The sequence below is a fragment of the Nyctibius grandis genome, chromosome 11 (genome assembly GCF_013368605.1).
Source record: "Nyctibius grandis isolate bNycGra1 chromosome 11, bNycGra1.pri, whole genome shotgun sequence".
NCBI lineage: Eukaryota > Metazoa > Chordata > Aves > Nyctibiiformes > Nyctibiidae > Nyctibius > Nyctibius grandis.
The window spans coordinates 10,729,079-10,744,707 of record NC_090668.1 but is presented as its reverse complement, the minus strand read 5'-3'; the positions used below and the strand labels follow the sequence as shown (position 1 = coordinate 10,744,707).

The 15,629-nt window shown below is 36.8% G+C and overlaps 1 protein-coding gene across 6 annotated transcripts in view; it reads left to right on the top strand.

The window, feature by feature from the left end:
* TJP1 (tight junction protein 1) overlaps positions 1–9,445 on the top strand; it is a 165,060-nt gene extending 155,615 nt beyond the window's left edge. For 3 of the 6 annotated variants that reach the window (XM_068409756.1, XM_068409761.1, XM_068409760.1), the window contains 5 exons: positions 191–366; positions 1,090–1,531; positions 2,954–3,171; positions 4,466–4,609; positions 7,890–9,445. In XM_068409756.1, the coding sequence (XP_068265857.1) occupies positions 191–366; positions 1,090–1,531; positions 2,954–3,171; positions 4,466–4,609; positions 7,890–7,984 (1,075 nt within the window). In that variant the 3' untranslated portion in view covers positions 7,985–9,445. The remainder of the gene's footprint in view (positions 1–190; positions 367–1,089; positions 1,532–2,953; positions 3,172–4,465; positions 4,610–7,889) is intronic. The other 3 variants (XM_068409758.1, XM_068409762.1, XM_068409757.1) reach the window with 2 other exon arrangements.
* Positions 9,446–15,629: the final 6,184 nt, after the last annotated feature.

Below are 15,629 nucleotides of genomic sequence, written 5' to 3'. Positions count from 1 at the left end.
TCTCTTGCGCTTATCAATAAATGTTTTTATACTTGAGACAGGATATGAAAGAAAATTGTGTTTTAATGTTTATTGGAAGAGATGGAAATCAGGTGATCATAGAAGAAAAAAATAGCAGTGAATGCAAGGAGCTCAGAGCCCTGAGGAAACTGCACAGTCAAATGTGGGTTTTTTCGTTTTATTTCAACAGGGGGAAACCAACTGATACTGAATCAATGGATAGGCCTGTTGGTGAAAAACGCTATGAGCCAATCCCTCAAGTTACAACTCCTCCTCCTGCTCCTTCAGTCCAGTATACACAACCTCAGTCGATTAATAGTCCTGTCCTGTCTCTCCCAGCACATCACAAGCCTGCACTTTCTGAAGGTGAGCAGTTGGAAAGCTAACCTGTCTCATGTGGTAACAAGTGTCGCTTGTCAGGTACTTGTCTGGTTGCTTCAGCATGTCCACACTTGTAACTCTGTTGTTCTCTAACTGAAACTTGGAATAATTATTAGTGAAAATAGCTTTTTACTATAGTGAGATTGAGTTTTGTGAAATGATTTGGTGATCCTGTCTGAAACCGTAACTTCCAGGTGTTAATAGTAACTATAACTCTCTCTTCCATATTTAGTGGTCTCAGCAAAGATGAAGTAAAATTTCCAGTACTTAAAATATGTATCTCTCTATGCTTTGGACCAGAATTCTTTAGAGATGCGTAATAGTTGTAGGCTTCTAAAAACAGAAGAAAAAGTTGTTTTCACTTTCACATTGAGAGGATTGCCCAGTCCAGCTGAACACTCCTCTTTGTGGAAGTGCATGATAGTATTTCGGTAATGGTTTTCTATTTTTTTTTTTTGTTATGGTATAAATCAGTCTAAGCTTTTTATTGAAAGGTCATACCATTGTGTCTAACGTATCTGTTGAATGAGACATTAGATAAGTTGCCTGAACGTACAAAATATAATAGGAGGACAGATGATCTGAGAGCGCTAAGCTGAACCTATATGTATTTTCTATAGTAGACTAAAATGTATTCTTATGCCATAGTGTATGTGACTAGAAATTTCTGATGGTTACTGATGAGTTCTGGTATTATTTGCTTTGCAGTTAACTCTGTGTCTGACCCTCCTCCACCTCAGAATAAGCCAGCAATTTTCAGATCCTCTAGAGAGGACACTGTGCAGTCTACTTTTTATCCTCAGAAGAGCTTCCCTGACAAAGGCCCCGTTAATGGAACTGAACAGATTCAGAAAACAGTCACTTCTTCTTACAACCGCTTTACAACAAAACCTTACACGAGTGCTGCAAGGCCCTTTGAGCGCAAGTTTGAAAGCCCTAAATTTAACCATAATCTCTTGCCAAATGAAGCTCAACATAAACCAGAGTTGCCATCAAAATCTCCAAATTCTCCTCAACCAATTTTGAAAGCACACAGCTCATCGCAGCCTCCCGAGTTTGATAGTGGAATGGATACCTTTGCTGTACAAGTCGACAAGCCTAAATATCAACCAAATAATGTTAATGCTGTGCCTAAAGCCATTCCTGTAAGGTAAGCTGCTGCTTTTTTCTTTCCATTAGTACATCTATAGGAGTTCATCTGTGAAACCTGGGAAAAATATAGCTTTTTTTTTTTTTTTGCTATGCTTCCAATTTCTGTTGATATTATAGTGGAAAGACTGATACTATGATTCTAAAATTCTGCCAAAGGGCATTGAAGAGCATTTGGATAGATACTTAAAGTATGTCTTACGTCCCTGTATCATCTTGCATCCTGTTATTAGAAAGTGACATGGCTTTTATTTCCGATTTCTCATACTATAATTATAAATCTTCTGGTAGATAGTAATCATTTGTCTTCTCAATTTGTTGCTAGAAGATGGAATTAATTTCTAAGGATAGCTGTTGTACCAAATTGTATTCATTCTGTGTGCTTAAAGAGACCTGCATGTGTGTAAGGGATATTTTAAAAATACTTGTAAAAAGAGAAAGTCACTTAGCAGTTTTATATTGGTTCTCTTTATTATGTGACAAAACAACTGCTTAAAAGCAGCTTGTGCTTGCCTAATATGCTTTCACTATAAGAACTATGTCAAGAGCAACAGATAGTATTACAATCTTAAACTATTTGCTGTTAAACTTGTTAAATTCTTTTCACTAATATTAATTGTTTTATTATTCTTTGATTTCAAAATAGTAATGCATGAACCAGGCTTGAAATTTTGCTTGATGTTTCAATTACTCAGAAATGTAATACAAGAATGAATCCTATTTGTTCTTAAGCACTTGAGAAATGTTTTGATGCTATATAGTTTTGTAGACTGCTAGAAATTTTGAAGTTACTGGTTCTTTGAGTGAAATTCTTTAGAAATTGATCTGAAATCTACTCAAACTAGCCATTTGATAATGTTACACGTTTCTCTTTAGGTATATCCTGGCAACCTGGAAAAAAGTGTGTGGGTGGTTTTTTTTTTTATGGGCTTTGTTTTCAATGTGTATCTGAATAGAAGGATTCAGTGTGGCTTGAGTAAGAATTAGTACTCCTTATGGTATTAAAGTCATAATGGAGTTTTGGGAGGAAAAAGAAACTCAGATATTAATTACATTTAGTTCTACTAAGCTGAAGTGTGTAGCTGGGGCAAGCTCTTTCTGTATAATCCCAGAAGCGAGCATTGGAAAACACAAGATTCAAGTGGTCCAAATTCTTGCTTCAACTACTTTCTGAATATTTTCGGAGTTTGTGGGCTTCAGTGGGCGTTTTTTTGTGAAAATGTTCTCTTCTCATGGCAGAACTTGAACTACTTTCATCTTAGTTGTCCTGCACAATCAAGGGTGGGACACATTTAATGTTTTCCAAAAATCAGTGCTAGCCTACTCTAGGCTGTGCTTTACTAAAATGTTAGAGGAAAGCATGCCACTGACTTTCAGGAAGAAAATATTGGTAAAACTGCTAGGCTTTCTGTCTTGTATTCAGCCCTTCAGCACTCGAGGATGAGGAGGAAGAAGATGGACACACTGTTGTAGCCACAGCAAGAGGTGTATTTAACAGCAATGGTGGTGTATTGAGCTCCATAGAGACTGGAGTTAGTATTATTATACCACAAGGAGCCATTCCAGAGGGAATAGAGCAAGAAATATATTTCAAAGTCTGCAGAGACAACAGTATACTTCCACCTTTGGACAAAGAGAAAGGTAAGAGCTGGCACTGTACACTGTTCCGTTATTTAATACAATTCTTTTCTAAAAACAGCAAAGTCGAATATGAAAATACCTTAATATGCTTCAATATATAATATAGATTTCTGTATGAAGATACAGAGTATAGATCTCACAAGAAGTATAAGGGAAGCAATATTCTGTTTAATATTGAAAGTTGCAAGCAAGATGGGGGCCCTGAATTATAACTTGAGAATATTTAATTTGTAGATTTAAGTACTGATTTAAAACTTACCTAGTGCACTAAAGGAAGGTTCTAAATTTTGTTTTTAAGAATCTTTGAAATTGTGGATTCCCTCACAAAGTGTAGGGATTTATTCTAGGCATTCTTATTAGAAATATTTCTCCATCTCACAATTAGGACCAAAAGAATTATAAAGCACATGATTTAAACTAATTTGACTTGAGTTAAATATTTGGATTTTACTTCAACAGTTGAAAAAACTCAGCATTTTAATTTTTTTCAATTTCTCTAAATAAAACAGCTTCATGGTTTAAAAAAAAAACTTTATCTCAATAAAAGTATATTCCTGACTGTCAGACTATTCAACCCTTATTAATATATCTTTGAGCCATTTTTCCGTAGTAAGTCTGTCTTTTGTACTACTAGTCCCATGTACACGCATTTTTCTGACCTGTCAGATTCTAGATTTCCTCAAGTCAAGAAACTAAAGGGGTTAATTTCATAAATTTGCAGTTAAAGCATTACTTGCAATCTACAGTTACTTTCAATCTTCATAAACCAAACATAGTATGTTCCTCAACTCAATCTTACGTTAACATTTGGAGTTATAAACTGAAAATAAACCTATATGTTTCTATGCTTTATCTTTTGACTGTTAGGATAAGGGTGATAGGCTCTTGAGCTGCTGAGGGCTTTATTCAGCCCAGTGTGCCATAAATCCGTACAAGCAGAACATCGCAGCTGTAGCACAAAGAGAAGCATGAACAGATTTGGAGCTTTGTTTCTTCTGGTGCACCTGCTAGAAGTTAGTGGCAAAAAAAAAAAAAAAAAATCCCAATATCATTTAATCATCAGGCTTGTTTATCCTTTTTCATTTTGAGATTGTGTTATGTTCCACTGAGTCACTTGGGTGCTCTGAAAGAGACTGAGAAACAATCTTGCTAAGTGCTATTCTTTACTGAAAGGTCAAAATGTTCCTATTTTTCTCTAAAACTAAGTTGCTGAGTAGCTCTGCAATGTAATTGTGTAATACTTTGAACCTATTTCAAGAAGAATCAGTAACAGGATTTTCCCTTTTAACTACAGGTGAAACACTTCTTAGCCCCTTGGTAATGTGTGGGCCTCATGGACTAAAATTCCTGAAGCCAGTGGAGCTGCGCCTGCCACATTGTGCGTCTATGACCCCTGATGGTTGGTCTTTTGCTCTAAAATCCTCCGACTCCTCGTCGGGTATGCTGTCCTCCCTCTGTCCTTTTGGGGCTTTTGGGTGCTATCGTATAATTTAAGTTAATTTGGCTAAAGGTGATGCTGTATAATATAAAGAACTCAATCATTGTATTTGTGTCAAACTCTCCCATTTCACTTTCATTACAAATGTCTTTCTTACATTTACTCATGGTGCAAATTCATAGCTAATACCGTGATAGCAGAAAAAGAGTAATGTCTCTAGTCTATTAAATATTACCGTATTTTTCTATTCTGTCTTCTTTCTTGAGGACTGCTGCAGCTGAACACACTTGAAACGGTAGTCGCACTAAAACTGAGAGGAAATGATTATGTACCTCTGATTGGCCTTTGTAACATAACTGGTGTTTGTCTGTTGCATAATTAACCATGTAGGACTCTGGCAAATCTTAACAATCTGCATGTTCATAAATCATGATTTAACGCTTGTTAACTGTTTCCATGTGTGCAAGTTGATGCTAACAATTGGGTCATTTAAGAAAAATATAGTGTTCAGTATAAGCATTTACAGTTCATTCTAACGTAGCTGGATTTCCCACAAGACTTTTGTTGCTTGCTTCTGCCTTTTTCTCCCCTACCGCCTTTTACCCAGAAGTTTCTGGTTGATAGTAAAAGTTGCAACTAGGTTGCAATTATATTTACCTGTTCATTTTTACCTCACTGTGGCTTTCTGGGATGAGGGGGAGAATGTATTGGCTGAAATTGTCAGTGAGGAGCCTAACTGAAAATTCTGGGCAAGTTTCAAGCAATTTCATGAAATGGCTGTGAGGTTACAGAGATTTAAAAAGGAATGTTTGCACATCTGGGGAAAAAAGTCTTAAGGTTTTATTCAGCTACCTTCAAAATCTATGGTGGAAGGTTCAAACCATTAATATGTACGTGTGATCGAAGTAATGACTGAACGATGTACTTCTGTATACAGCATTTAAGCCACCATGTATGCATATCTTCCGTCACTAATGTATCTATCACTGTCAACACCAAAGCACTGATGCTTTGAAAGATTAAAGCATCAATCCCCTTGATGGGGATTCAATAACCTAGAGGTATTAATGGCAATAATTTTTAGTTGTTTTTATAAGCTATTACATGCATGTGTTGCATGCATCTATTTAACAATGTGTGTATACATGGCAGTGTTAAAACACGGACTCATAAATGATAGGGTCCCAAAAGATACGACAACGATGTACAAAAATGACACACTTCCTTTGTAACTAATAGCACCTGTTCATGAACTTACTTGAAGTGAAAGGAGAGGACTCAAATGATCTAAACAATAACTGAAGTTACTGAGACATTTTTCTCCCTTTCCAAAATGGGATGTGTGTGTGTGTGCATGTGTGGGTGAAAGCAAGAGTGTGTATATTTAAGCCCTAACACTTTCTGTACTGTAAATATAACACCACATTCTGTTAATCTGAAATGGGATGTATATCATAACATTGCTCTTTTGAGACAAACTTTAAAATTAGGCAATTCTGTCTTATGATATGTAAGTAGACCATACTGTGTCTTAAATAAATAATTGTTTTCTCTCTTTCTAAATTAGTTGGTTATGGGACTCTGATTTTTCAGGTGGCTTTATAGTAAAGTTTATATAATTCTGGTTTTTTTTCTCTCTTCAGTCGTCTGCTCTACCTCATCTTTTCTCAATGTATCCATGTTCTGTCCTAAAAGTGACATTCATTTGCACTTACTAACATCCTTTCTGCCACATTAAAGCCTCATATATTGATATTTTACTGTTAAACCCCTTCAAAAGCTTGAATGATTCCGTTATTAAAACTGACTGGGGAAAAAAGTTGCCTTTTATGGCCACACCTATGAGAATGCATTAGTAGAAAATACTGAAGGATCCTTTTTTTCCCCCCAAAAGCAGTTGTATGTGTAAGTATGGGAAAAACATCCTCAACAGCTACAGGTTGCACTGGCTACAGTCTAATAATTACTATGTATTTAGGAGGAAAGGTTGGAAAAAAGTCTGCCATTGTCTCATGTGCAAGAGTAGGACCTGGATGTCCTACAGTCCTGTTTTACCCTTCTCCTAATATATTTGATCATGTGAGTTTTGAATGGAATTCCCTGCATCTATAAAATGAAAAATCCTCCAGCATTATTGAGCTTCTTGACTGAAATAAGTAGTCTCGGCTGGTTGCAGTAAACTTGTTTACATTCTCTAACTATACACAGGCCACTTCTATTCTTTGTCCCTACATCAGATGTTGCCATCACTCAGTGCATTGTGTACTTCATTTTATTTTCATGAGTTCTTCAAGAAAATTACTTGGAATTTACATAAGTCTCATTTAATGCGGAGGTCTCGGGTGTTTGCAGTCTATGTGACTGGGTTCTCTAACTTGTTGCACGTTCTCAAGGCAGATCTGTTTTGGCCAAGCTATTTAATGTCATTTGTCTGGAAGGCTTAAGAGAACTTCAGTGCATTTTTCACTGTTCTACTGTAGTGGGATGATGATGCTTTTTGTATAGTGGTAGCATTTAGTAGTGGTTTTAAGTGGGTTAATGAAGACTACTTTCTCCTGTTGAAAGAGGCAGTTGACTCTGTAGATGGAATGTAACCTTTGTCTGGTGAGAGGGCAGCTGGTGACTTTCCCTTGTAGCAGAATGTTACACAGGACCTTTGCCCATGGGTAGATAAGATCTGTTGTAAAGATTTCTAAGTATGTACCAGTTAACGAGAATCCCTTTTAGAATGTCAGTATTGCAGGCTTTTAAATGAGTATACTGGATGTAGCTGCAAAATTACTACAGTCCTGTCTACAATAATTTTCATGATAGAAAATAAAACTACCAGCGTGTCATAGTGTTTAGTTATAACATAACTTTTGATTTGACTCATCTGTGTTCAGAACTGTTCCAAGAAACTTCAAATACATCCTACCCAGATTAGTGTTTAAAATGTCTTATTTTTTCTGGCAATTTAGGAAAGAGCCAGTGAATGCCTGATTGACTGTTAACACTTCTGAAATGGAAAGCACTATGTTGGTGCTGTAGGGTAGAATGCTTCTATTTTTCCTGAGTGCCACAGCATCTGTTTTGAATAACTGATCTATCCTACATTATTTGAAAATAAAAAGTTAATTTTATATTAATAACATACAAACTGCAGGTGTTTTTTAAAAAAAACAAACAAACAGATGTTGATTCAGAACTTAAAAGCTCCTGTCCAAAAGCTTGGTTGTTTCAAGATGTACATTGTTTGATAGCAGATACTAAACACCAGCATTGTGTTTTCCTCCCACAGGTGACCCCAAAACCTGGCAGAACAAGTCTCTTCCCGGGGATCCAAACTATCTTGTTGGAGCAAACTGTGTCTCAGTCCTAATTGACCACTTCTAAATATTAAGTTAGCTGAGTAAATAATGTGAAACTGAGATGGACCTTACATATAAACTGAACCACTCTATCAAGTATTAACTGTTCTATAAGTGGTAATGGATCTTAGTGTTTAAGCATCTTGCTTTAACTAACAATGGTTTAGCAAGTACACTCTTTGAACCATGGTCACAATACATGCCACAAGCAGGGAGTGTACACTGGGAACAAGGTAGGGTTTTTGCAGGTTCTGTATGCTTTGGTTTGTTTGTTGTTCTTTTGTGGTTTTTTGTTTTGTTTCCTTTTTTTTTTTTTTAAAGGACACTACTAGTATTTCATTGTTTAAAATCTGAAAGTACCGATGAAATTATGTTCAGAGGAACTGAATTTGGTTCATACTCCACTGGCAAAAACACAGAATTTGGCCTGCATTTTTACAACTGTGTGTTTATAACTCACAAGACTACATTTTGGTCTCTAGTTTTTAAATGACTTTTGGTGTACATGTCCAATGAAATGGCCATCAACTTGGGGTAGCACAGTTTAGATATCTTCCTCTGCTGAGAGGCTAATGCAAACACATCTACTTACTGTATATGGAAACATTGTCATGAGAACAGGGGGGAGGGGGAAAAGCATGTGGGATGACTATGGTTCAGTTGCCTCTGTGGATTTGTAAATTAACCACACTATTACAGACCTATTAACCAGCAGGGATGCCTTACCCTCATGTTTTTAATAGTCTTAGCTCTCATAGTTCTCTGTATTAAGTTTGTATGGCTTTTGTGCTTACCTAGATAATATATCATGAGAGACTAGGGAAAGGAAAAAAAAAAACCCCACACTTGAGTTTGATTTAGAGAGCGAGCGTTGTTTGTGTTCATCAGCCAGAAGAGAACCAGAAGAAAATGATAGTATGTTTTCTGCTATGCATTTGAAAATTTATAGATGTTATAGAATGCTTGTATATAATGCGTGCATACCACTTTTGTTCTTGGTTTGTAAATTAACTTTTATAAGCTTTACCTTTTTATATATATAAATATATATAAAACCAAACAAAGTTTCTTAAGGATATCTTTGTATTCTCATACCTTTTGAGCCTTGAACTTTGACATCTGCAGCAATAAAGCAGCATTTCTACAATATACAAACAAGGACATTTTTTAAAAGTGCACAAAGTTGTTACCTTTTTAAGTGCTGCATTTAAAGAATATAACTCGGAATTCTCTACTTTGATTAAGTTCTTGAAAAGTATCCCTACTGTAATTTGTCATAAGGATGCTGTACTATGTGCCCTGAAATGTATTTTTTTACTAATAGACGATTTATTACGGCACAATGGCACTACTACTGTTTAGATAATATACCACTGCATTCTGTTAATGAGTTATTAGCTATTCAGGTGTGGCTGATTTTTTTCTCTGCAGTTATTAAAATTACACGTTTCTAAATATACAGAATAAAACTTTTTAAAATAATAAAGGAGATTGTAGTACCTTATTGTTTCTGAAATGCATTTATGTGAACATGACAAAATCAATTTTAATCTTTTTTCTGTGTAAGTAGGCAGCTGGATTCTGTCAAATGTTCATACACGAAGCAGAGTTCTTTTGTGGAGTCAGTTGGAGTTGTCTACAGCAGGGCTTCTGAAATGATGAACTCCAGTGTGGATCCATTGGAAATACACAATACAAGTAGGAGTGGTAGACTTGTCCCTTGAATCACTGTGTTGGTGCTAATTTACTTATACCTCTCTTCCACATACTTTGGTAGTGTTCTAGCAGGTAGGTTTACACGTAGTCTAGTTGTACAATTTTAAAGATATTTCTACAGAGTCCCATTATCAGACCTGTTTGGCGTACTTAGTGGCTAACTAGTAAGCTACTGTTATTCTATAAGAGAAGTAAAATTCTAGGAGTTACTTTTAAATGATGCTGGGAAGCAGTGCATAACCCTGATGTTTCCTTTCTGTACTTTTCCTGACCAGTTAGTTTGTTTCTCAGGCATGACTTGCCCTAGAAGATGGATTCACTACCATTACTACTACTCATGGCTTATCTCAACTCTAAGAGCAGGCAGAAAATTTGAATAGCAAAAAACCTGTTCATGTTGGGATGGCATTTTTCATTTGTTTTAATGCTAATATATTGGTGGTATTTTTTTGAATCAGCAGAAAGGAAGGCATCTTGGAGAAAATGATAATGCTAAAATTTCAAAGTCTTATTTTCTAGTTCCGATCTTGGAAAGAAGCATGTGTAACACTACAAAAGGAATCAGTCAGTTGGACTTCAGGAACTCTGGAGTTACACTGCACGGACTGTTTGCAATGATGTCATTTGTGTCTTTGACATCCAGTTTAGCGTGCTATAAGGTATAACTGTCCTGAGTTGCTTTTACTGTAGTGATCCAGATAATATCTTTCTGCTCCTCTTTTAAGAGTGTAGGGTCATGTCTTTCTATCAAAACGAAAATAAAGTGACAGCTTTTACTCTGCTGTCATTTCATAAATGAAATGAGAAAGTTGATGCTGTTCAAAAATGTGGCAATTCCCTACTGCTAAGCAGTCTGTCAATGGAATTGCCTTTTCCTGTCTACCTGTAGGAATGTTTATCAAAGTGGCTGATTTAAACCACGTGCATGTTTTCCTTTTTGTTAAATCCCAACACTTTTGGGTTAAAACATGGCCATTGAGAATAACTGTGCTGAAATAGCACATTTTCTTATTTTAAAATACCAGTGTTTAAATCTTTGTCCTTGCAAGAGATTACATTCCTCACGTATTTTATATAGGTTAGTCTCTGCAGGAGGTAAGTTCACATGTAATATTTTAATTTACTGTAGTTCTCTATTCACTATTTAATGTGAACTTCAAAAACTGCATCTCCCAATTCTTCCTATTTGTCTCAGCGATGTACTGGCCAGCTTTAGCCCAGCAAATTGTACAAAAGTTTTAATAATGTAAATCCCAAGTCCTGTGCTCTTTTCTGAACAAATGGTTTCAATGGTGGAAACAGGTACTCAGTGGATACAGAATTACTGTTCGTCTCTCTGACTTAGGTTCTTGGTAAATATCTTTTTTTTATTATTATTTTTTTCAAGAATAGTAGTAATAAATATTCAACTACATGCACACAAGCAAGTTATGGTTGTAAAAGTACTTTTCTGTTCCTGCCAGCCTGGGTTAGGTGAAGCAAATCAGCAATGTTTAAGGTCTGGTTGAAGGCTGTCTGCGATAATGTAACCTGGACCAGATGACAGAAATCAAAGCCATATAGATTTGGAGAATAAAAGATGTTAAGCACATCTGAAAAATGTTTTCTTAGTATCTAAGTCACTTGTGAGGAAAGCATTTGTAGAAGCCTCACTGAGTGCTTGTCTATTTATGGGGTTCTCTGGCAACTGGCTCTGTCCATTGGCAAGATCAAATGACGAGGTAAAATTATTTTTAGTTCTGTCCAAATGAACTGTGCATTATGACCCTGTGAGCAAGCATTTGAAAATGAATACGCCTAATACTAGTGAAAGTATACAAAGCTGGCTGATTATGCACGCACATGTAGACATGAATGTTATTTATTAGATTTTTCTATTAGCTTTGAATAGTGTGGGCTACTCAGCTCTATGCCAAACAGTTGTCATTCCGGTGACACTAAAATAATTATGCTATCACTGAATTTGGCTTGAAACTCAGTTTTGACAAAGATTAAAGGATGTTTTGGTGGGAAGCAGTGGTCCTATCCTAGTTACCTTAAACTTGAAAAATTTGTAGATCATTTCAAAGTGTTGTGAAACAGAGTTTTAACACATACAGCTGTTTATCAGTGGCTTTAAGTAGTAACAGTTCCTCTTAAGATGCAGAGAACAGGTCCAAAACAGAACCTCTGTATCTACAAGTGCATTTGTCCTACTTTGTTACTGTATGAGTAATAAAGGAGACCAAAAGTGAAAAAGAGAAACAGTTTCACATGCTGCTGTGTGACTAGAATTGCCACCATGTGAACTCGGGGAAGGGTGCAGAAAGTACAATTGATGCTTAGAATGACCAGAACAAATTCTAGGCTGTCGGTTGTTAATTCACTAATACTGATTCTGAAATTGCTCTGATCTGCCCTGTGACAATGTATTTGAAGTTTCCCATTGAAGTTTATTATGCAACACTAACTGCCTATCGCTCCTCATCTCTGGCATTGACAAAGTGACAGTGGAAGAGTGGAGACGAATGCAAAATGTCCAACTGTTCCCTCAGCTGGAGAGGCTGCCAGTAAGGTGGATTTTATCTGTCACTGTTGCTGGTTGCTGACAAATAATTGTGTTACATAATTGGACCTCGCCAGATCTCACGAAGGTGGTAAAAGATGTTACACTGTTGTATGGGAAATTAGGTGCTCTGCTTGTGGCTAGGCGTCTGTACTGGGGTTTGTGTGTACATCTTTGATTTTTGGGTTTGGTTTTGTTTTGGTTTTTTTTTTTTTGCATTGTGGCTTGCTCTCTGTGAAGAACTTCCTAAGTCAAGAGTACTTCGGAACCTCCAGTAGCTTCATCTGGTTTTGGATTAAAAAGGCCAGTGTTTTGTTACCACTACAGACCATTATCAAACCAGGAGTGTAATGTGTTTTCATCGTTTGCAGCAGCTATTGCTCTATTTTGTGGTCTTCTCTTGCATTTCTGACCTGATATCATACGTCTGTTCTGAGTTTATCTGGGGGGAGGAGGGGGCAGCCAGATGGATGGATGACAGACGCAAGGGATGGGACTTCTGCTCGCCTGCGGACAACTGGAATAAAAGAACAGTGAGTAGTGGGGAGAGTCTGAGGTTTAACAGTTTCTGTAAAACATTAATGCCGCAATTTTCTGTATTCAGAATACTTTCTCGTTTTCTGAGCATGACAAAATCTGCTGAGTGTTGTTGCTCCTCTGAAGGTTAATATGAGGATGTGATGGCAGGCAGGAGCTCGTAGAGTAAGTAAAGGCTGGGGAGAGGGGAGTTGGGCAGATGCACAAAGCAGTGGGATCACTTTAGCTTTACTCACATTATTTGAATAGACATGAAAAACTTGCATAAAACCTGAAAATGAGTGCTCTTCGATACAGTTAAACACCATATACCTCTATGCGTGCATAATGTATCTGTTGCAGCAAATCATTCCCACTAGAGAAACCTGCAATTCTCTACTTGTTATCCTAGTGCTAACTATTGCCATGTTCTAAGGGTCCTTTTTATTGACTTTAATTCAGTTGACTTTTCAGACAACTCAAAAAAATAGATTCCTAAGGAAATAAACTGTACTCTATTAGTGACTACTGGTATTATCTTTTTTCTTGGGTATTGAGTGCATATTAAATTTTCTTTAAAAGTAATTGAAAAAATACCCTGTTATTTAAATATTCAGCTGTTGTACCTTGTCTTTACAGTGTTCTGCAGCACTTGTCCATTTTATACAAAAGTTGCTGAGCACAGTAGATATGATAGGCTGTGAAAAAGCTATATATAAATTACAGCCTGTTAAAGTCAGTGCAGGCTTAAAACATGTTGGTTAATGTATCCATTTCTAAATTGTATTAAAAACAAGCAATGTCTTCCCAGAAAAATTATGACCTACTTCCACCCTTCTTCCTTTCAACTTTAGGGCTTAGAACTTGTGGGAAGATCTAAGTGAGAAGCAGGCTGTATAATTTAATGAAAATGAGATCCAGCATTCAATTTGGTAGGTGCTTTTATACCTTGGCATTGGATTACCAATGTTGATACTTAATCAAACCTATAGCACGCACTAAAACTAAGTCTACGTACATTATAAAGCCTTGCCAAAGACTTAAAGGATTTTGAGGTAATCTTGCCAGCGTGGAAACCTGGCATTGAAATTTCTTCTTTGCAGAAAGAAGACGAGAAGAAACTTCATTGCTGGAATGAGCATTTGTAATACAGAGCTTGTGTGAACTTCCAATATGGATGATGTAACAGTGATGCTGGCTGCAGGGATTTCCCTCCTAGTTAGACTTACTTTTGTACTTACTGAATTAATGAGCTAATATTTCAAGTTCATCACATTGGAGAATAAAAAGGTAAGGTAGAATTAACTAAACTGGCGATAAAGGAATTTACATATTTGATTACTGAAGTAGCATGTTGGTAAAACAGTACATCCAGGAAGTCAGATTAGTGACCAGGAAGTAGTTGCCTTATTTTTAAGGTTTGTATTAACTGTTTTCAGTTTGTCTCGACTAGAAGCTGAGGAAAGGCACAAGATGTATACAGATGCAAACCTTACTATATGGTATATAATGCTATGAAATTAGCTATGTAAATGATAACCTGCTGCCCCTGTAGAACAGCCAGAGCCTGTGCCAGAAGGAAGAGTTGCAGCCGTTTTCCCTGAACGTCACTGGCAGTCCCTCTGGTGCTGCCAGTATCAGCACCACTTTTTTTATTTCTACCACCAACACGCTGAAGTTATTTATAGCACTTCATATGTCTGCTGAGAATGCAGAAGTGATGAGAGCAGGCTTATGTGGCTTTGAGTTATATTTTATATACAGGCTGTCTATTTTTATTTTTTTTTTTTTAAAATAATTGACATCTTCATGGTTCTAGGCAGTCTTGAAAAGGTAATTCAGACGTAAACTATTGCAGTAATACCTACACAGCTACGTTGGTTTCCCCAAAATAAGAAAGCTTACTTATCTGGTCTGGTCTTCCTAGTCCCGCATCCTGATGTGGTTACTCTGCTGGTAAAGAAGCCAGTGGGTTTTGTTTGTTTACAAGAGACTAGAAACTTTTGTTTTTCTGGTTTGGTGGCGTATAAATGTAATTCCCATTGTTTAATGGGTATGGATGGCATGGAGTTTTGTGGCCTGTCATAGTAACAGCTGCGCAGTTTTAAACCATGCTAGTAAGTGGGGAGAGCAGTTTTTCATAAAATAAGCTGAAAATTACCACAAAGCCAAAAGAGTTTCCTGAGAGCCCATAAATACAGCTGATTCTACTTCAGGGTTCTATTTAACACCCCCAATCCCACCCCCCGAAAAACCCACCACCACTCGCAAAACTCCCTGATTATGTGTTTTTTGACTAATTTCTGTACAGGATGTAAAAATTTCTAGTTCCCAGTGTGCGTGAGGGAGACGAGCATCTGTCTATGAGCAAGGAGTTCAGACTTTGCCTCTCTGCAGCATGAGAATAGGTGATGAGCAAGCACAGAGGTATGACTTCACATTTCCTTACTACATTTTATTTAAATTAATAACAAGCACTGCTCCCACATACCCATAACTTTTGACATGTTTTCTGTTTCTCCTTTGTTTGGATTGGATAGTTAGAAGTTTGCTGATGACCTGGCTACTCTGGTCTGTAGGCAGTAGCTTTTTGAAGTATAGCAGTGGCAGTTAGTGAGTTGTGAGGCCAGCACACTTTGTATTGCTTTGTGTGTGTGGATTTCAAAGCACTTAACAATTCTAAAGGAATTAAGTGCCACTTCTGCTTTCTGGATGTGATCATCAGTTTTTTAATGTGAAAAAGTACAAAGCAACTAGCTCTGACTTCCTAGAGATGAAGCCATATATAGAGAATACACCATACTCCCATGCAGAAATACCTGCATGGTATTGTGTTTAGGTCAAAACGTGACAGAAATGAAACTAGAGGAGTGTAAGTTCTTGTTGTGTGCAT